Raw genomic sequence first — 20706 nt, 5'->3', positions numbered from 1 at the left:
ACACACAGTGCCACACTTACCTTTTTAATTGTACAGGCTTCTCCTGGGCATTCAGTCTTGGAAAGTGGTAAGGATGGTATACCTCAGTGCATCGCTTGATTTCTCAGCCTGGTTCAGTGTATTTCTCGTCCCTTCTTGGGTGCTCTCATATCCCAGGTAATCTGCTAGGGACTTTGCTTACATTATCTCACTTGAGCTTCACAGAATGGGGAAGACGAAGCGGGTTCAGAGAGGCTTGGAAACTTGCCAGAGTCACACAGCTAGTAAGTGGCTCAGTTGGAATCAAGAGCTTTGCTTTTTCCATTCAGTATTGGGAAATGACTAGGCCATTTGCTTTAGCTGTTTCAGCTCTGATTTCGAAGATTAGTTGATCATGATAGTCAAATCTCATTTGAATTAACATAGTACCCTTTTCTTTCTGTGTTAGTGTGATAGGATTGCTTCTTTTTCAGTGATTTCATGAGAAATGATTTTTTATTTCAAGTGTAAAATTTAAAATTAAAACATTTAAAATGTAATTTTGAATGGCTCTTTTGTAAGGATTTCAAATTATGTCATGAAAATATATTACTGCTTAATGGAATTTTTCTGTGAGGGAAAGCCCTGGAAATTTCCAGTTGTCTGCAAATGTTTGAACTATGTATAGCTTGTTTGGGGTATACAGAAGCCAAAGATATTTTATGGCAAGTGGGACGTGCCTCTTCTGTGGTTGCCTCTCTTAACAGAAGCCGCTAATAATTCAGTGATATTCCCTGAGGAAATGGGGTGATTTATAACAGGGTTCCTTTTGTTGTACTTTGGTATTGTGGGGCATGTTTGCTGGACCCAGGATTGATTTATGATCATGTGAAAATTTTGCTCGTTTCTAGAAATGAAAGACCTACCAAGGACCTCACATTATTGTAACAACTTACTGAAGCACATGTTCATGCAACTTTTGGATTTCTTTGTCTACTTAAAATGACTCAAGTGGAAGGGCTTCCAACATGCTGCTTTTTGTCTACAACTTGTAATTGTGAGCTGGTGATCATTCAGTCTCTCTCACCTCCACTCTAGTAAGAAAAGAAAACTTTTCACAGAGGTGGGAGCTATGAACAGAAATAGGTAGACTAGGAAATTATGATAATTTGGGGATGTTTTTGTGAGGAAGTCTGAACTTTCCTGAACTAATTAATTTCTTTTACTCTTTAGCATGAAGTCGTTTCTACAACATGGAGTGGTGGTTTTAAAGTTGGATGCAGAGAGTGCTTTTAGTCTCATCTCTCTGCATTTCCCTGTTAAGTGAGCCTCTCTTCTTTCTTACTCATTGTCTTTCCGCTTCCCTTCATTCTTACTGTTTTCCTTCCTCCTCTCAGATTCTCTCTTTCCCTCTCTTTGGCTGCTTGCTCTCCAGGTCAGCCAAGGGCCGCGACTCTCAAAGACCTAGTCTAATTGTAGTTGGTGACAAATTTGCGAAAAGCCGACTGTACATATTCTTAACACATTTTGGGCTATTAAACTTTGGCCTCTTACTTGAAAGATTTGAAATAAAGTATTTATATTGGTTCATTATGTAGTTTACTGGAAACAGTTCACTGTTTTTAATCTTTTGTTTTGCCAATAATAAAAATTAATCGTGATTATCATTACATATTCTTGGAAAGGCATGTTTCTGCCTTTTGATTCATGATAACGGCTTATCCTTGAAAAGTTTTGTGAAGATTTTTAACACAACATTGGTGAGTTTTATGGAAGAGTTGTTATCATGATCATAAAAGTAGGTGGTCAACATATCATCTGTTAGAGTTGAGCTGCACTGGGCTGCTGTGTAAAGCAAAACAAACAGGACCATTTTACTTTGGGAGCATTAGATCTGGAATTTATGAAAATAAGCCTGGTGGAGATATCACTGTGGTGGTGGCTAAGGCCTGGGTTTGGGAAGGTGCATATAAAGGAAAATGTAGCCTTTACTGCTCACCCATGTGATTGGGGAAGACCATGTGAAGAGACTGGAGGGTTTAAAATCCCTGCTTCTAAATGTTCTGGTCTTTTCACCTTTTCCTGCCATGCCTGCAAGATAAGCGCCAATTCCCTCGCCAGCTCTAAAGGTCTCCCTCAGACAGGCCCCCTTGCTCCCCAGTCCAATTACATTGCAGTCGTCAGCCCTGACTCCCTACTTGGCTGAGCTCCTCTTTGCTGTCCCTCTCCTCCTGTCCCCACAGCTGCTACACTGGTTCTGTCTTTGGGTTGCAACCTGGGCCGAGGATATTCTCTGCATCTATCCACAGGCAAAAAAGGACATTAAAAATGCACAAGCCAAGTAGTTATCACTTAGGTCACCATTCAGTTTAATTATAGAAAGGGGTATGAACAACCCCCTCAACTAAGAAAGACATAATCTGAAATAAAGGATTGTTGTTGCTCAATCACTAAGTCATGTCCAACTGTTTGCGACCCCGAGAGCTGTAGCTCACCCCTGTCCTTCACTGTCTCCCTGAGTTTGCTCAAGCTCATGTTCATTGAGTGGGTGATGCCATCCAACCATTTCTTTCTTTGTTGCCCTCTTCTCCTGCCCTCAGTCTTTCCCACTATCAGGGTCTTTTCCAATGAGTTGGCTCTTTGCATCAGGTGGCCAAAGTATTGGAACTTCAGCATCAGTGCTTCCAGTGAATATTCAGGGTTGACTCCTTTAGGATTGACTGGTTTGATCTCCTTGCTGTCCAAGAGACTCTCAAGAGTCTTGTCTCCAGAGCACCATAGTTTGAAAACATCAGTTCTTCAGCACTTAGCCTTTTTTATGGTCCAGCTCTCACATCTGTACATGATTATGGGAAAAACCATAGCTTTGACTCTACCGACCTTTGTCAGCAAAGTGTTGTCTCTCTGCTTTGTAATACACTGTCTAGGTTTGTCACAGCTTTTCTTCCAAGGAGCAAGCATCTTTTAATGTCATGGCTGCAGTTACCATCTGCAGTGATTTTGGAGCCCAAGAAAATAAATCTGCTGTTGTTTCCATTTTTTCTCCATCTATTTGTTGTAAAGTGATGGGACCAGATGCCATAATCTTAGTTTTTTGAATGTCGAATTTTTTAAGCCAGCTTTTTCACTGTCTTATTTCACACCCATCAAGAGGCTCTTTAGTTCTTCATTTTCTGCCATTAGAGTGGTATCATCTGCATATCTGAGGTTGTTGATATTTCACCCGGCAGTCTGGGTTCCATCTTGCGATCCATCCAGCCTGGCACTTCCCCTGATGTACTCTGCATATAAGTTAAATAAACAGAGTGACAATATACAGCCTTGATGTACTCACTTCACAGTTTTGAACCAGTCCATTGTTCCGTGTCTGGTTCTAACTCCTGCTTCTTGGGCTGCATACAGGTTTCTTAGGGGCATGGTAAGGAGGTCTGGTATCCCACGTCTTTAAGGTTTTTCCAGTTTGTTGAGATCCATGTGGTCAGAGGCTTTAGTGTAGTCAGTGAAGCAGAAGTGATGTTTCTCTGAATTCCCTTTCTTTTGCTGTGATCCAGTGGATGTTGGCCATTTTATCTCTGCTTCCTCTCCCTTTTCTAAATCCAGCTTGTACACCTGGAAGTTCTCGGTTCATGTACTGCTGAAACCTGACTTGATGGATTTCGACTATTACCTTGCTAGCATGTGAAATGAGTGCAGTTGTGTGGTAGTTTGAGCATTTTTTTGCCATTTCCCTTGTTTGGGATTGGGTTGAAAACTGACTTTTTCAGTCCTGTGGTCACTAAGTTTTCCAAATTTGCTGGCATATTGAGTGCAATACTTTAACAGCATCATCTTTTAGGATTTGAACTAGATCAACTGTCAACTCCACTAGCTTTATTCGTGGTAATACTTCCTAAGACCCACTTGATTTCACACTGCAGGCTATCTGGCTCTAGGTAAGTGATCACACTATCATGGTTATCCAGGTCATTAAGACCTTTTTTGTACAGTTCTTCTGTGTATTCTTGACACCTCTTCTTAATCTTTTCTGCTTCTGTTAGGTCCTTGCCATTTCTGTCCTTTATTGGGCCCTTCTTTGCATGAGGTGTTCCCTTGATATCTCCAGTGTTCTTGAGATTTCTAGTGTTTCCTATTCTGTTGTTTTCCTCTATGTCTTTGCATTGATCACTGACGAATGCTTTCTTATCTCTCCTTGCTATTCTCTGAAACTCTGCATTCAGTTGGGTATATCTTTTCCTTTCTCCTTTGCCTTTCACTTCTCTTCTTTTCTCAGCTATTTGTAAGGCCTCCTCAAGACAACCATTTTGCTTGTCCATCTTTCAGTTCTTTTTCTTTGGGATGGTTTTGGTCACCACCACCTATACAGTGTTATGAACCTCTGTCCATAGTTCTTCAGGCACCCTGTCAATCAGATCTAATCCCTTGAATCTATTTGTCACTTCCATTGTATAATAATGAGGGATTTGATTTAGGTCATACCTGCATGGCCTTTGTTTTCTGAATGTTGAGCTTCAAGCCAACCTTTTCACTCTCCTCTTTCACTTTCATCAAGAGGCTTTTTAGTTCCTCTTCACTTTCTGCCATAAGGGTGGTGTCATCTGCATATCTGAGGTTATTGATATTTCTCCTGGCAGTCTTGATTCCAGCTTGTGCTTCTTCCAGCCCAGCGTTCCTCGTGATGTACTCTGCATATAAGTTAAATAAACAGGGTGACAATATACAACCTTGACGTACTCCTTTTCCTATTTGGAACCAGTCTGTTGTTCAATGTCCATTTCTAACTGTTGCTTCCTGACCTGCATACAGGTTTCTCAAGAGGCAGGTCAGGTGGTCTGGTATTCCCATCTGTTTCAGAATGTTCCACAGTTTATTGTGATCCACACAGTCTTGAGAGTCCCTTGGACTGCAAGGAGATCCAACCAGTCCATTCTAAAGGAGATCAATCCTGGGTGTTCATTGGAAGGACTGACGCTAAAGCTGAAACTCCAATACTTTGGCCACCTCATGTGACGAGTTGACTCACTGGAAAAGAGTCTGATGCTGGGAGGGATTGGGGGCAGGAGGAGACGGGGATGACAGAGAATGAGATGGCTGGATGGCATCACCGACTCTGTGGACATGAGTTTGAGTGAACTCCAGGAGTTGGTGATGGACAGGAAGGCCTGGCGTGCTATGATTCATGGGGTCGCAAAGAGTCGGACACGACTGAGAGACTGAACTGAACTGAACTGCATGGCCTAGAGTTTTCCCTGTTTTCTTCAAGTTAAGTCTGAATTTTACAGTAGGAGTCATGAACTGAGCCACAGTCAGCCCCAGGTCTTGTTTTTGCTGACTGTATAAAGCTTCTCCATCTTCAGCTACACAGAATATAATTAATCTGATTTCAGTATTGACCATCTGTTATTGTCTAAGTATGCCAGTATGTTCTCTTGGCAAAGAGAAGTCTGTTAACCTTTGCCTTGCTTCATTTTGTACTCCAAGGCCAAACTTGTCTGTTACTTCAGGTATCTCTTGACTTCCTACTTTTGCACTCCAATCCCTATGATGAAAAGGATATTGTTTTTTATTTTAGTTATAGAAGGTCTTGAAGGTCTTCATAAAACTGTTCAATTTCAGCTTCTTCAGCCTTAGGGGTTGGGGCATGAAAAGTGAAAGTGAAAAGTAAAAGTCACTCAATCGTGTCTGACTCTTTGAGACCCTATGGACTGTAGCCCTCCATGCTCTTCTGTCCATGAAATTCTCCAGCCCAGAATACTGGAGTGGGTAGCCATTCCCTTCTCTAGGGGATCTTCCCAACCCAGGGATTAAACCCAGGTCTCCCACATCCAGGCAGATTCTTTACCACTGAGCCACCAGGGAAGCCCAAGAATACAAGAGTGCGTAGCCTATCCCTTCTCTAATGGATCTTCCTGACTGAGGAATTGAACAGGGTTCTCCTGCATTGCAAACAGATTCTTTACCAGCTGAGTTACCAGGGTTGGGGCATAGTTTGGATTACTGTGACATTGAATTGTTTGCCTTGGAAAGGAACCAGGATCATTTTGTCTTTTCTGAGATTGCACCCAAGTACTGCATTCTGGACTCTTGTTGACTTGTAAGGGCTACTCTTTTTTTCCCACGGGATTCTTGCCCACAATAGTAGATATCATGGTCATCTAAATTAAATTTGTCTGTTTGCATCCAGTTTAGTTCACTGATTCCTAAAATGTCAGTGTTCACTCTTGCCTTTGCCTTCTTGACCACATCCAGCTTACCTTGATTCATGGACCTAATGTTCCGGGTTTCTATGCGATATTGTTTTTTTTAGCATTGGACTTTACTTTCACCACCAGGCACATCATCCACAACTGGACATCAGTTCCACTTCAGTTCACCCTTTCATTCTTTCTAGTTATTTCTCTGCTCTTCCCCAGTAGCATCGTTGTTGTTTAGTTGCTAAGTCATGTCTGACTCTTAGCAACCACATGACTGCAGCATGCCAGGCCTCCCTGTCCCTCGCCGTCTCCTGGAGTTTGCCCAAATTCATGTGCATTGACTCGGTGATACCATCCTACCATGTCATCCTCTGTCACCCCCTTCTCCTCCTGCCCTCAATCTTTCCCAGCATCAGTGTCTTTTCCAATGAGTGGGCTCTTTGTATCAGGTGGCTGAAGTATTGGACCTTCAGCTTCCACACCAGTCATTCCAATAAATATTCAGGGTTGATTTCCCTTAGGATTGACTGGTTGGTCTCCTTGCTGTCCAAGGGACTCTCAAGAGCCTTCACCACCACCAGAATTTGAAAGCATCAATTCTTCGGTGATCCGCCTTCTTTGTGGTCCAACTCTCACATCTGTACATGACTACTGGACAAACCATAGCTCTGACTATACAGACCTTTGTTGACAAGTGATGTTTTCGCTTTTTAATACACTGCCTAGGTTTGGCATAGCCTTTATTCCAAGAAGTAAGCATCTTCTAATTTCATGGCTACAGTCACCATCTGCGCTGATTTTGGAGCTCAAGAAGAGAAAATCTGTCACAGCTTCCACTATTCCCCCTTCTGTTTGTTATGAAGTGATGGGACCAGATGCCCAATATACCCTAGTAGCATATTGGACACCTGCTGACCTGAGAGGGCTTATCTTATGGTGTCATATCTTTTTGCCCTTTCATACTGTTCATGGGATTCTCAAGATAAGAATAACTGAAGTGGTTTTTCTGAACTCTCCATTATGTCCAATCTATCTTGGGTGGCCCTGCCCCACATGGCTCTTAGCTTCATTGAATTACACAAGGCTGGATCCATGTGACCATTTTGGTTAGTTTTCTGTGATTGTAGTTTTCATTCTGGGGGCCATGGGGTTGTAGTTCTTGCTTCTTCTGTCTGCCCTCTGGTAGATGAGGATAAGAGGCTTGTACAAACTTCCTGATGGGAGGGACTGGCTGTGGGTAAAACTGAATCTTGGTGTGGTGAGCAGGACCACATTCTGTAAATCTTTAATCCGATTTTCTACTGATGGGTGGGGCTGTGCTCCCTCCCTGTTTAGTTGTTTGGCCCGAGGTGGCTCGGGCTCTATGGTAGGGCTGGAGGTGTCTTCCGAAAGGACTTATGCAGCACAGGCTTTCCAGAACTGCTGCTGCCAGTGTCCCTGTCCTTGTGGCAGTCCATTGCTGACCAACACCTCCACACAAGACCCTCAGACACTCACAGGCAGGTCTGGCTAAGTCTGTGGGGGTCACTGCCCCTTTACCCTGCGTCCTGGTGTGCACACATATTTGTTTGTGCCCTCCAAGAGTCTCTGGAGGGTGTGGGGTTTGATTTAAAGGTGATTGAACGCCTCCTACCGACTCATTGCTGCTTCTCCTTTGTGCTTTGACTTCATACTCCTGTCAGTGGTTGGTCAGTAGCTAGTTGTGATTTAGTGTTCTTGCAGGAGAAGATGAGCACACGTCCTTCTACTCTACCATCTTAGTAGGATAGTTCTAAAAAATTGAAGTAACTTTAGTGTTCTTTTAAACCTCAATAAATCCTTATTTTTCACATCTTTGCTGAGAACCAGTAAAACTCTATCAAAGACCAGATTTCAAGAACCACTGAATTAGTCAGTTGCTCTTTCCTCAGCATGCAACTGATTTGGTCATTTCTTATGTTTTATCTTTTTTTTGGTGTTTCTTTTATAAATATATATCTTTGCTTCCTCCAGTTATTTTATTAACAGATTTGTGTCATCCTTTTTTTACGGTTTTGTGCAGATGAGACCTGCAGCCCCAGTGTCAAATTATGTGTGTTTCTGGATCTGGAGAACAGAGAAGGGTTACAGCTCTGGGGAGGAATGGTCCACAGAAGGAGGCTTGATGTGCCTCAAGAAAAGTCCCAGCGGTGGAAGCCATTGAATTTATTTTTGATGAGAATTGGAGCATTGAAGCATAAGTGGCATAGAACATAGCCTACCAAAAAAAGCTTTGAACCAACAACAAACTAATTCAAGTTTGATTCTTCATGAAAAGCTTGAAATTCTTAAATAGTTTTTTTGACATTTCCCCCCATCCTCCTCAGCTGAGAACTTTGAGTTACAGTATTAGTTGTAATAATATTCTCTTTATCAAATACCCAGGATATTTGTAATAAAGTGTCTTCTCTAGAAACCTGTAGGGGCAAATAAATCTGTTGACCACTCTAATTTTTCTTAGTTTGAAGGTATGCATAAGAATGAAGCAATAAGCCAACAGCTTCATGTTTTGCGAAAAGAAGTGAAGCAGTTACAAGCAGAAGCTGCTAAACCACCATCACTTAATATTGTGGAAGCCGCTGTGCATGCTGAAAACTTGATTACGTAAGTTTTGAGGGTGTTATAATTTAAAATACTAGTTAGTTATTACTGATAGCAATCATACTTGCTACTATCCCCCCAGTCACCTACTAATTAACTAGTATAGGAATTAGCAGCCTTTGGACCAAATCTGACTTGCAATCTATTTTTATAAGTAAAGTTTTATTATGACGTAACCGTGCCCATGTACTTATTTAATGTGTATGGCTTTTATGTTCCAATGGCAGAATTGAATGTTATGACAATTTATAGCCCATAAACCATAAAATATTTACTGTCTGTCCCTTTATAGAATAATTTTGCTGACCCTTGAATTAGGAGGTGATATATTACATTAGAATTTAATCTGGAGAGATTTAGTGCTTAAGCTTTATATTAAAGGCACATTTACTCAGGAAGTCATCATCATTAGTTCAGATTATTGAGCAAAGTTTGCAGTGGGATTGCTCAGGGCTCACAAGTGTAGTTGCTGGCTTCCTTTTGACCATCCATGGTGGTTTCTTTTGGAGGTCAAAGACACCAGGATATTACCTGGGAAAGGAGAAGTTGACTCTCCAGCAGCTAATGCCCCTGTAGATTAGGATGGTGGTGTGGACTGGGTCATTGAGACCTTTTGTGGGTTAGATTGGAAGGGTCTGGGAAGGAGGAGGTGATAAGGTAAACAAGAGGTTGCTGTTTCTTTTTCTAGAAAAGAAACTCAAAACAGAGTAAGAATTAGAAGAGATATCTTTTATACTAGGATCTTATTCTATACAAAAATATTTTCTTCATCCTAAATCATTGTTTTAGATTTTAAAATTTAGAGAAATCAAGGTTCTTATTTTTAAAACCTGTATTTATGTAATATACAACATTGAGTAGTATTTGAATTAATTGGATAATTTGGAAAAATTGGATGCACAATTGTGGATTACATACAACTATGCAAATATTTAATGTTAATAAAGGCTGATTTTTCTCCCTCCAGGAGGACATAAAATAATTTCTGTGTATTGAAAATAAGTTGTTGGGCTTCCCTGGTGGCTCAGGCAATAAAGAATCTGCCTGCAATGCAGGAGACCCAGGATCAGTCCCTGAGTTGAGTAGATTCTCTGGAGAAGGGAGTGGCTATCCATTTCAATATTCTTGCCTGGAGAATTCCATGGATGGAGGAGCCTGGTGGGCTGCAGTCCATGGGGTCACAAAGAGCTGGACATGACTGAGTGACTAGCACACTTTGACTTTGACATATGAAAATACTTAATGTTAATAAAGGCTAATCCCCCCACCCTTACTCCAGGAGGACATAAAATCATTTCTTTGTGTTGAAAATAAATTGTTGGGTCAAGTTGTAAGTTATCCTGTGAAATATTTCTAAAGTGACATTTGTGTGGGGCTCTCAGGACTCCTAAGGATATTGCCTGAGAAATGTAGAGTATCAGAGAAACACCGTGGGTCTGAATTCTCTTACTATAGACCAGTAGCCTTACCAGTGTTTTCCCTCAGGGCCTTAGTGAATGTCTACCAGTCGCAGCCCACCCCTGGGGTTCAGAAAGTTGGCATCAGCCTCTTCTTTACTGTTGTGGATTATGTCAGTGATGAGACCCAGCGTCATCCTCCCACAAGGCAGTTCTTTACTTCGTGCATTGAGATCTTGGGACAGGTAAGGTTATCCTGTGTTTAGCCTTATTTACATATGATGAGTCCCTGCAGTGTCCTCATTAGATATAGTCACGGTTGACTCCACACTTACAGGTTCAGAGTCTTACCTAAGTCAGAAGCCCCTTTGAATTGTTGACTTCTCAAGATGTGGTTAGAATTGCTGGTATGGAAAATTCTGCTTTTCAGAAAGAGATATTAAATTATTGGTATATGAAAGTCTTCAGGGAGAGGTCAAATTCTATTGTATGCTGTTGGTGTTAATAATAGTATTACTGAGACTGTTGTTTATAAAATGCTTTTTGACTCATTATTTTATATCATCCTTACAATGACTCTGTGTGATTGATAGCATTTCAGTGTTAAAGATGAGAAAAACTAGCCTCTGAAAGATTGAGTGACTTGCCTAAGAAATACAGCTGGTGAGCCCTGGAGGCAGGAGGGACTCCAGGTCTTCCGACTCAACCTTCAGTGCTTGCTCCACCTCACCACTGCTGCCTCTCAGTTGCTACTCACAATTTATTTACTTGACTTAACTCTTAAGTATATGGATATTTAAAAAGGACAGGGGTAATGAATCCATGCACATTTACGACATGTGTCATTAAAGCAAGGAATGCCACTTGCTGGAAAATGTAGAAATGCTAATTAACCATGTACTTTCCTTCAGATTCAATTAAATGAGTGGTTATTTATTGGATACTTTTAGGGAGGTGATGCTGAGCAGATATTAAAATAGATTTTTTAGAAATGTTTTTCCTAATTATGAAATTGATGAATGCTTATTATAAGCAATACAGACAGTGTAAAAAGTATAAGGAAGAGAAATTTCTTATAATCCTAGTCTCCTGGAGATACTGGTTATATAGCTAACATTTCATTGCAGTTGGTCTTGTGTGTCTCTGAGGTCTATTGGTATATATGTGTGTGTGTAAAAATGATATATCATTCTTATATTTAGATACAGAGATAGGGATACACACTTAAAAGCCAGCATATGTATTTTCTTTGTTCAAGTACATTTTAGACATTATTCCTTGATAATAAATAAAAACCTGTATCATGGTAGTTAATATATAGTGTTCCATGGTACAGATACATTGTAATGTATCGAGCCAGTGCTCTCTGGATGAATATTTAGGTAGGTTGGTTGTTTTGCTGCTGTAAGCCTGAACTAAGTATTCTTACATACCTTTGTGAAGTTATTAGACTGATTTTCCTAGGATAATTTCTTAGAAGTGTGATCACTATGTCAAAAGGACTAGCATTTCATGTATATTGTCATGCTGTCCTCCTGGGAAGTTTATACCTATTTACACTGTAATAACAGCATTCAGTTAATTATTCTCCATGTTAGAACTAACATTAGGACTGATCATTCTTTTTAGGTCTTGCTAATCTAATGAGGGAAGTGGTGCTTTGTGATTATTTTAAGTTGTATTTCTTTAAGTACTAGTTCAATTGTGTGATTTTTCAAATGATTTAATAATTTTTTGTGATTTTTCTGGTTTTTGTTCTTTGCACATTTTCTGCTTGGAAGTTTCTTGCTTTGTGATTGCTTTGAAGAGCTCCTCAGACTGTTAACTTGGTGTCTGGAATGTGTTATAATTTTTCTACTTTGTCATTTTTCTATAATTTTATGATTCTTTTTGCCATATAGTAGTCAAAATTTTTATATATTCACATCTGTCAGTCTTATCCTTTATTATTTCTGTCTCTGATCAAATTTATCAAAGCTTTCCTAACTCTGAGATTAAATATCAGCTTATATTCTAATACTGTTAAACATTAGAACAAGTTAAAACAAGGTGTATATTAATTATGAAAGTTAGCTTTTTTAAAGTATTAAAAGCCTATCTCAATAGAATCTGTAACCTAGAATCTTTTTTTTTTCTTGACATAATACAGAATCACTTTAGATACTTAGTAATCATGGTAGGTACACTGCAGATTTCTGGATTCAGAATATCCCAGTATTTTAATCTTTTAAACATTTTCTTTGACTTGTCCAAACCAAATGAATGGATTATCCAGAATTTTTAACATAGGTTACATTGAAAGCGATAGATTTATCTGTGTCGATTTTAGATTTCTTTTGATTGTTTCATATTTTCATTTAGAAAACATTCTGTTAGCCGTATATATTATTCCTTAAAACTTGGTTGCTCAAAGAAAAATTGGGGAGGGGAGAATTGGTGACATTTTCCCTTTTCGATTCTTTTAAGGTGTTTATCAGTGGCACTAAATCAGAATGCAGAAAAGTCCTTGAGACCATTCTGAAGGACAGAAGGCTTTGCTCTCTCTTGTCTCCTGTCTTTACTCCCAGCGCTGCGCCTGCAGAGTTCATCCAGCTCTATGAGAAGGTGGTGAAGTTTCTGCGTGAGGACAACAGTGATATGATTTTCATGCTGCTGACCAAGGTGAGGCGTGACTCAGTCCTGATGTTGTCATTGAGATGTAGGTACTGTCTTGTTTCCCTGTGCCTCAGAAATGCAAGGCCCTTGTAGCTCTGTCTCCAGGGGGACTGGAGGCGGACAGGCCCTTTTCACGTTTGATGTCATCTTCAAGTAGTCTGATCCCGTAGCTGCTGCTTCTGGATCCGTTGATTATGTCATGTAGGACAGTCTCACCACGTGTAGTATAAAAAAGATGAGCTCCCAAGCTCTTTAAAAACTTCCTACAGTTTTGAAATATTCATAGTGATAATTTGGTACATCCTTCTTTTGAACATGTCCTGAATTTATGCCTTAATTGTGTTTGATAATTGAGTTGTCAGATGTTACCAGTTGAGAAATTCAGAGCCTTAGCTATTTTGCTTTCAGTTGCACTTCTCTGACATCTATAAATCATAAAACCTGGACATTTTATAGGACCTGGAGACTGATTGCAATTTTTAATAGGGGAAAGCATGTTTTATAGTTTGGGATTCTGGAAGGTGAGATCAACACCCTGAATTTTCATTAACTGATGAAGATTTAGAAACATGGCCACTAGAAGCAGGTAGTTCCATAAAGTAGCCACTTGTTTGTGGCAGTGTGACCAGTGAAGAGGAGCTACACAGTGCTGATCCTTGTTTTATAGGGAAAACTTACCAACAAGATTCTTTTTTTTTTTTTTTTACAATTTTTTGCAGAGGCTGAAAAAATTGCCTCTACAACCCCAGAGAGTGAAGTAGAGATGGAGACACAATGAATGGTACCATTAGTTATTGAACTGCCTAGATCCTTTTACAACCCACTCCAGCGTTCTTGCCTGGAGAATCCCAGGGACGGGGGAGCCTGGTGGGCTTCCGTCTATGGGGTCACACAGAGTTGGACACGACTGAAGCGACTTAGCAGCAGCAGCAGCAGCAGATCCTTTTAAGTGTATAAATTTTAGTTTCAATCTTTATGAAAAGCTAAATACTAGGTAAACTTTGACTTTCAAACTAAATTGCACATAATTTGCTCTATTGCAGTCAACTTTCTAGTATAAATAAAACTGCTTCTTATTTCTTTTTCTTTTTAGTTCGATCTTAAGCAATGGTTAAACTCCACTAAACCTCCTCTGTCTGATCGTACCAGGCTTCTGGAGTCCATTCATTTGGCACTTACTGCCTGGGGCCTTGAACCAGACGAAGATATTTTGATGCCATTTAATCTTTTCTGTAAGCACTGGACTTACCTTCTTCTCTACCAGTTTCCTGACCAGTACAGTGACATTCTCAGGCTGCTGATGCAAAGTAAGTGTCTTAATTGTGACTGATTAGATCACAGTGAATGTTCAGTATGACATTAACCATTCCACAGATGTCATCCAAAAATGTAAAAATAATACAAGCATGCAGGAGTTTAGAATTACTAATCTTCACCCAAAACGCTCAATGAATAATGCCCTTAAGGTTGCTGTCTGTAAAAATGGTCTGTTGTCGGATTGGGCCCTAATTGGGCAGGACCACGCTTATAATAAGGCTTTGGAGTTCACAGTCCTGCGTGCACCTCTTTATTTTGATTTTGCAGCTGTCTTGACTGGGGTGGGCCTGCTTACTCTGGTGACTGTAGATTTGGAAATAGAAAGAAGTTGCTCCTTTACAATGTGCTTAATATACCAGTTGGTTTCTTTCTAGTTTCAAAATGGTGAATACATTTAGGGTCCCCCCAACCCTTATTTTTTGACTCTTGTATTTTGCAAATAAATTTTATCCCAGTATAATGATACACTGTTTTTATATTATCCAAGAGAAAGAGCAAGATTAAAGTTTCCAGATTCCCACTGTTTCTGTCCCCCTCCTTCAGTTTTCCATTAGTGTGTTGGAGAAATAAAGAGTGCAGGCTTTTTAATTTTTGAAATTTCACCCAGCAGGAATTTTATTGAAATTTGAAAAATGAGATAGTATTTACTTTATTCATGTAAGCTTCATACTGTTTATTGATGTAATGGAAAACTAAATTTTGCATTACGTTAAATCTTTGTGTTACTTTACAGAAATAGTTTTATGAATAAGCTAATGATCTTATGGATTGGACTACTTGAAGAATGTATAGTCTAATTTTCAAAGCCTTCCAAAGCGTTCATTATTTCCTATAGCGGCAGGTTGCAGGGTGGCTGGGGAGTGGTGGTACAGAAGGACTCTTGTATAATTTTTAATGATTATTTACATAGCTAAGTTTTACTCGTAAGTTTTCAAAATTTGATTAAACATATATTATGGATTTTTCCCCTGAAACCTTTAATTTTGTTTTTTAAAATATTTATTTACTTGGCTGTGTCAGGTCTCAGCTATGGCACGCAGGATCTTCCTGTGCGTTGCGGGCTTTCTAGTTATGGTTCTAGTTTCTGGTTCACTGACCCAGTTGCCCTGCGGTATGTGGAGTCTCATTTCCTCACCAGGGATCGAACCCGCATCCCCTGCACTGCACGGTAGACTCTTAACCACTGGATACCACGGAAGCTCCCTTCCCTGAAACCTTTTAAAGAGATCCTAAATTGTTTATACAGGCAACCACTGACTTGGATTTAGCAGAAAAGTTTTAATTCACAGGAAAAGTAGTTCAGTTTACAGGCTTAAGACTAACAGTACCACCTCTGTCAGATTCCATGACCTCCAGCCTCCTGGTGTTCCATCCCTCCCTGGCCACCATGGCAGTGTTCCCAGGGCTTCACCCATTGCTAATCTGTCTTCATTTGCCCTGGGTCAGCCCACTGCAATTTCCCCTGGCTTCACTGCCATCTTCTTGGTGTGCATGACTCCATCCAGACCTGCCCTTCTGAGCCACTGTAGTCCTACTCGATCCTTGTGCCACTTCCTGGTGGTAAGGGCCTGAGGGCGTGAGTTCCTGTCCTCTGGGAAGTGAGTTCTGCAGGTAGCTGAGTGCTGGTTGGTAGTCTCTACTTTTGCATACTGTCTCTGTGTCGCTTTAGGCTTTGCCTGTTACAGGAGTGGGGTGTTAGGTGAGTATGAGACTTTTTCTGAAGAGAGCATAGACTCTGCATTTGTATTCTGTGCTATGGCTGCTTTGTTTCTCTCATATTGTCCAGCCAGAAAGATGGCACCTTTACCATTCCCCAGTCAGGGGCTCACAGATTCCAGCTCAGATGGCTCTGCTGTGTTCGCTCCCATCAGGGTCACCGAGAATAATGAAAGTCAGATGTCCATGTGCACAGATCTTTCAATAGGTTCTCTTAACTTTGGTCTCTTTACCACAGACCTTTATGAATATGTTTTGGATTTTTACGTAATGCTCATTCATTCGTAAAGTACATGTGTTCTTCGATTCACATTGAAAAGTTAGTTTGTGAAGGATGCTGACTTGCTGTCCTCTGTCCACTCCCTGTAAGGCTCTGCTGAACAGCTGCTGAGCCCCGAGTGTTGGAAAGCCACCCTGAGAGCCCTGGGCTGCTGCACCCCAGGCTGCCAGCAGGGGGCAGCTTCTGTGGAGAGCGCGGTGCTTCAAAGTTCTGATGTTCTCTTGTCCGACAAGCAGGTGTGTAGCTCTCGCCTCTATAAAGTTTCATATGTGTTTCTTTTCCATTTCCTTTGTAGTTTGTTTTTTTAAATAACTGGAACACGTTTAAAATTTATATCTAAAAAGGAAGCTTTTTATCTCCAAGAGCCCTGTGCTTTCCTTTGTCAGTCATCTCCCGTTCCCTCCGTCCCCTGCCCCATCTCCACCCCCTGTGCCTGGATCGCCTTTCTCTCGCGCCTCAGTCTGATTCTTGCTCCTTCCTGAATAGCCCAGGCCAAGCCTGCTTGCATCTCCCCTTCCCACCTTCACCCTCCTGCTTCACTGGCTCCTTTGAGTAGGTTTCACGCAGTTGTCCTCCAGAGCTGTTGGCTTCATCAGTTTTACATGATGTGAGTTCACATGAATTTATATGAAAAAATGGTTCCTTTACTTTTGAAAAGGAGTTTGAAATCTGTTCATTTACTTTTCATATGCTATATACCTTTGTAATTCGATTACAAAGTCAAAGTTCTTTGTCTCAGCCTACTGTAATATTCTACTAAAAGTAGATATTCAGTAAGCATTTTGTGAAATTGGTCATTTTTTTCCCAGGTAATGGAGACTATACAGTGGCTGTCAAACTTTTTTTATAAGCTTCGGTTATCCACATTGGACTTTAAAAGTTTTGGTTTATTCTCAAAATGGAGTCCTTACATGGCAGATATGAAGACATTCTTGGGCTATCTTGTAAAAAGGCTGCTTGACTCAGAAATGGCCTGCCTGGCCCAAGATCCATCTGCCAGCAGCAAAACAGGTAATATGCCTTTAGAGCAACATAGAGCTTAGGTGTTTTGACCTTCCATTAGGAGAGACCTGAATAGACACTAAAATATTTAAATCTTGGTGATTAATCAATGTATCTAAGTGTTACGAAGAAAAAATAGGAAATACACAGTACAAGTGTGAACCCATATATGTGTCATACCTATGTTTAGTTATATAGTGGGTGCTTGCTTCACCCTCTCTTTGTAAGATGAACTACAAAGCTACAGGTTTCAGTCTTCAATTCTCTCTTCCTATTATTTATCTCATTAAGAGTATTTAAGTTTTTATTTTTTAAAAATGTGTGTTATAAAATTATCTGTGACATTGTATTAGAATAAAATTTCTCCAATATAAGAAATTTTTTTGCAGCAAATGAAAACTGAAACATGCTTAGTTATATTAAACATGTCTTTTGTGTATCACCATAGGTTTTTAAGTATACAGATAATAAGTAGATTTTCTGGTTATCAGTGATACTGATAGAAAGTCAGCTTTGTTTCTTTTTTCCTTAACTGAAGTGTAGTTGATGTACAATGTTATATAAGTAGCAAGTATAGAATATAGTGATTCAGTTTTTAAAGATTATTCTCCATTTAATAGTTGTTATAAAGTATTGGCTCTATTTCCTGTTATGCAGTGTAACCTGGTAGCTTATTTTATACCTGCTGGTTTGTGCCTCTCAGTCCCCTGCTCACGTGGCCGCATCCCCCTTCCTTGTCCCTCTGCTGACCACTAGTTTATTCCTTATATCTGTGAGTCAGCTTCTTGTTTGTTAGAGTCACTGCTGCTGCTGCTGCTGAGTCACTTCAGTTGTGTCCGACTCTGTGTGACCCCATAGACGGCAGCCCACCAGGCTCCCCCGTCCCTGGGATTCTCCAGGCAAGAATACTGGAGTGGGTTGCCATTTCCTTCTCCAGTGCATGAAAACGAGAAGTGAAAGCGAAGCTGCTCAGTCGTGTCCAACCCTTAGTGACCTCGCGGACTGCAGCCTTTCAGGCTCCTCCATCCATGGGATTTTCTAGGCAATAGTACTGGAGTGGCTTGCCATTGCCTTCTCCGGTTAGAGTCACTACTTTTATTTTTTAGATTCCACATATGTGATATCATACAGTATTTGTCTTTCAGTATAATGCCCTCCAAGTCCATCCATGTTGCTGCGAATGGAAATTTTCATTCTTTTTTTTACTACTACATATATACCAGATGTAGATACCACATCTTCTTTAGCCATTCTTCTGTTGATGGACACCTAGATTGCTTCCATATTTTGGCATTTTTAAGTAATGCTGCTGTGGACTTTGTGGTGCATGGTATCTTTTTGTGTTTTTTTTGGATGTATACCCTGGAGTGTAACTGCTTGGTAGCTGTATTTTTAGTTTTCTGAGAAACCTCCATACGGTGGCTGCACCCATTTACATTCCCACCAACAGTGTATGAAGGGTTCCCTTTCCCCCACATCTTTGCCAGCATTTAGCATTCGTGTTGTCTGATGACAGTCATTCTGACAGGTGTGAGGTGATATCTCTTTGTGATTTTGATTTGCGTTTCCCTGATGGTTAGCAGTGTTGAACATTTTTTCATGTGCCTGTTGGCCATCTTCATTTGATGGACTTGTTTCTTGTCTCTAAAAATTTTGCTTTGTTTTAGTGCTAAGATCCCTACATTCAGTAATCATCCAGCTCTTTAAGCCATGGATACTGGTTTTAGAAGACAATGAAAGGTAAATAGTTTTTCTGATATTCAAAGTCCTTTGAAATCTATAGACTTAAAGTTCTGATAATGTTTTGGTATAGCTTATGGTTCACAGATTTAATTTTTATATAGGCCAACATTTAAATTTAGAAAATGCTTCTTTACAAAGTGAACTTAAGACATTTTCTGTTTGTGGAATTGTTAGTCTGATTGATCAGAGCAAATTGATTTTGAAGCAAAACTGGACTCTTATTTCCAGCTTTCCACAATAAAAAAGTTAAATGAGTTTAGTATTTAATTTCCGAAAAATAATTGTGTTCTCCTGAATTACGTTTTGATAATGTAACACTGCAAAATGTGAGACTTACTTGATTTTACCCAGTATTAGTTATTTTTGGGGGACTAAGTTGACTTTCAAATTACTGGGTGGGAATTGCTGTCTCTCAGAGGGCTATCCTTAAACAGTCTGCAAGCTTCAGGATTTTGTGGTGACTGTGAGACTGCTTATCATAATGCAGGATGCTTGTTTATTTCCAGGAAGAGCTAATGACATTTATTTTTTATATTGAACTTTCTAAATCAGATTTAGAACTGGTTTAGAAAGTCTTCATATAAAGAATTTTTTTTTCTTTGGTTACTTCCTTTCTGTTCACTTTTGGTCATCTTTTTACATGACTTTTTTCCCTTTCAGGCTTTAGGTAGAGAAAACTGTTCTCTGAGGCATTTGAAATGTAACCCAAATACACAAGAGATGGGTTCACGGGTGTAACTGGATGTAAAAAAAAAAGGTGCTAATTTGATACTTATTTAAATGACACCCTTCTGAAACTTAATTACATTGGAATAAAGGTTAGGAAGGAACGTAAATAAAATTTACTATTGCTATTAAAAGCTGCAGTTCACCTCCAGGAATTTACAGCCTTTAAAGTGATCTAAATGTGTTTTAGGGATACATAATACATTCTGGGACAGACAGTAATTTAATCATAGTGTTTCCTTTCTAAGTGCGTGTTTCTCTTATTTAAAGCAGCCAGCGACATTACCCCTGGTTGGAGAGTGACGCTGTGGTGGCCTCAAGCATTGTGCAGTTGTTCACTGACTGCATTGACTCATTGCACGAGAGCTTTAAAGGTAGGAAGATGTTGTATTATGCCTCTGGTTAGTTTTCACTTTTTTTCTTAAGTCATTCAGTTAATCTTTTGCCTCTGCTTTCCTATTTCATTTATTTTATTTGGTAGGCTATCATCTTTGATCAAGGAGAGGTTACCCCTACAATTATTTGGTTTTGGTAAGGTAATGCTGAGTGTCATCAGTTATGGAAAACAGGCCTTTCTGTTTTCAAATTGTGTTTTCCCCACATTGTGAAAAAAATGAAAGTGTTAGTCACTCAGTCATGTCTGATTCTGTGACCCCATGGACTGTAGCCTGCCAGTCTCCTCTGTCCATAGAATTCTCCAGGCAAGAAAACCAGAGTGGGTTGCTATTTACTTCTCTAGGGAATCTTCCCCACCCAGGGATCAAACATGGGTCTCCTGCATTGCAGACAGATTCTTTACCATCTGAGCCACCAGGGAAGCGTGCTATTAATAAGAGGCATTTCTAAATATAAAGACAGGTCAACTTGCAAAGTATCAGCAGATACATGCTTGACTTAATCTTATAATTTATAGGCAATACATTAGAATATGTAATGAATCCATGCACCTTTTCCAAAGGAATACCCAAGACAGAAGTAATGGTAAAGTTATAAATGACAATCCTCAATCAGATGAGATAATTTAGATGAAGCTTGTCTTTCCTAAAGAGATGGGAATTGGGCAAGTGGTCAGGAAGGAAATACAGTGTGCTTTTAACTTTTA

General features: G+C 39.9%; 1 protein-coding gene across 3 annotated transcripts in view; it reads left to right on the top strand.

Moving 5' to 3' along the window:
• EPG5 (ectopic P-granules 5 autophagy tethering factor) overlaps window positions 1-20706 on the top strand; it is a 131118-nt gene that overhangs the window by 83007 nt on the left and 27405 nt on the right. For 2 of the 3 annotated variants that reach the window (XM_088833417.1, XM_055417279.2), the window contains 8 exons: window positions 8629-8771; window positions 10254-10410; window positions 12632-12826; window positions 13914-14127; window positions 16224-16369; window positions 16943-17144; window positions 18803-18875; window positions 19875-19978. In XM_088833417.1, the coding sequence (XP_088689543.1) occupies window positions 8629-8771; window positions 10254-10410; window positions 12632-12826; window positions 13914-14127; window positions 16224-16369; window positions 16943-17144; window positions 18803-18875; window positions 19875-19978 (1234 nt within the window). The remainder of the gene's footprint in view (window positions 1-8628; window positions 8772-10253; window positions 10411-12631; window positions 12827-13913; window positions 14128-16223; window positions 16370-16942; window positions 17145-18802; window positions 18876-19874; window positions 19979-20706) is intronic. The other variant, XM_055417280.2, reaches the window with a different exon arrangement.

Source organism: Moschus berezovskii, chromosome 28, assembly GCF_049115385.1.
Source record: "Moschus berezovskii isolate FMDL1 chromosome 28, NW_MosBer_1.0, whole genome shotgun sequence".
In the NCBI taxonomy this organism is placed as follows: Eukaryota; Metazoa; Chordata; class Mammalia; order Artiodactyla; family Moschidae; genus Moschus; species Moschus berezovskii.
This window is presented reverse-complemented; position numbering and strand designations above follow the sequence as displayed.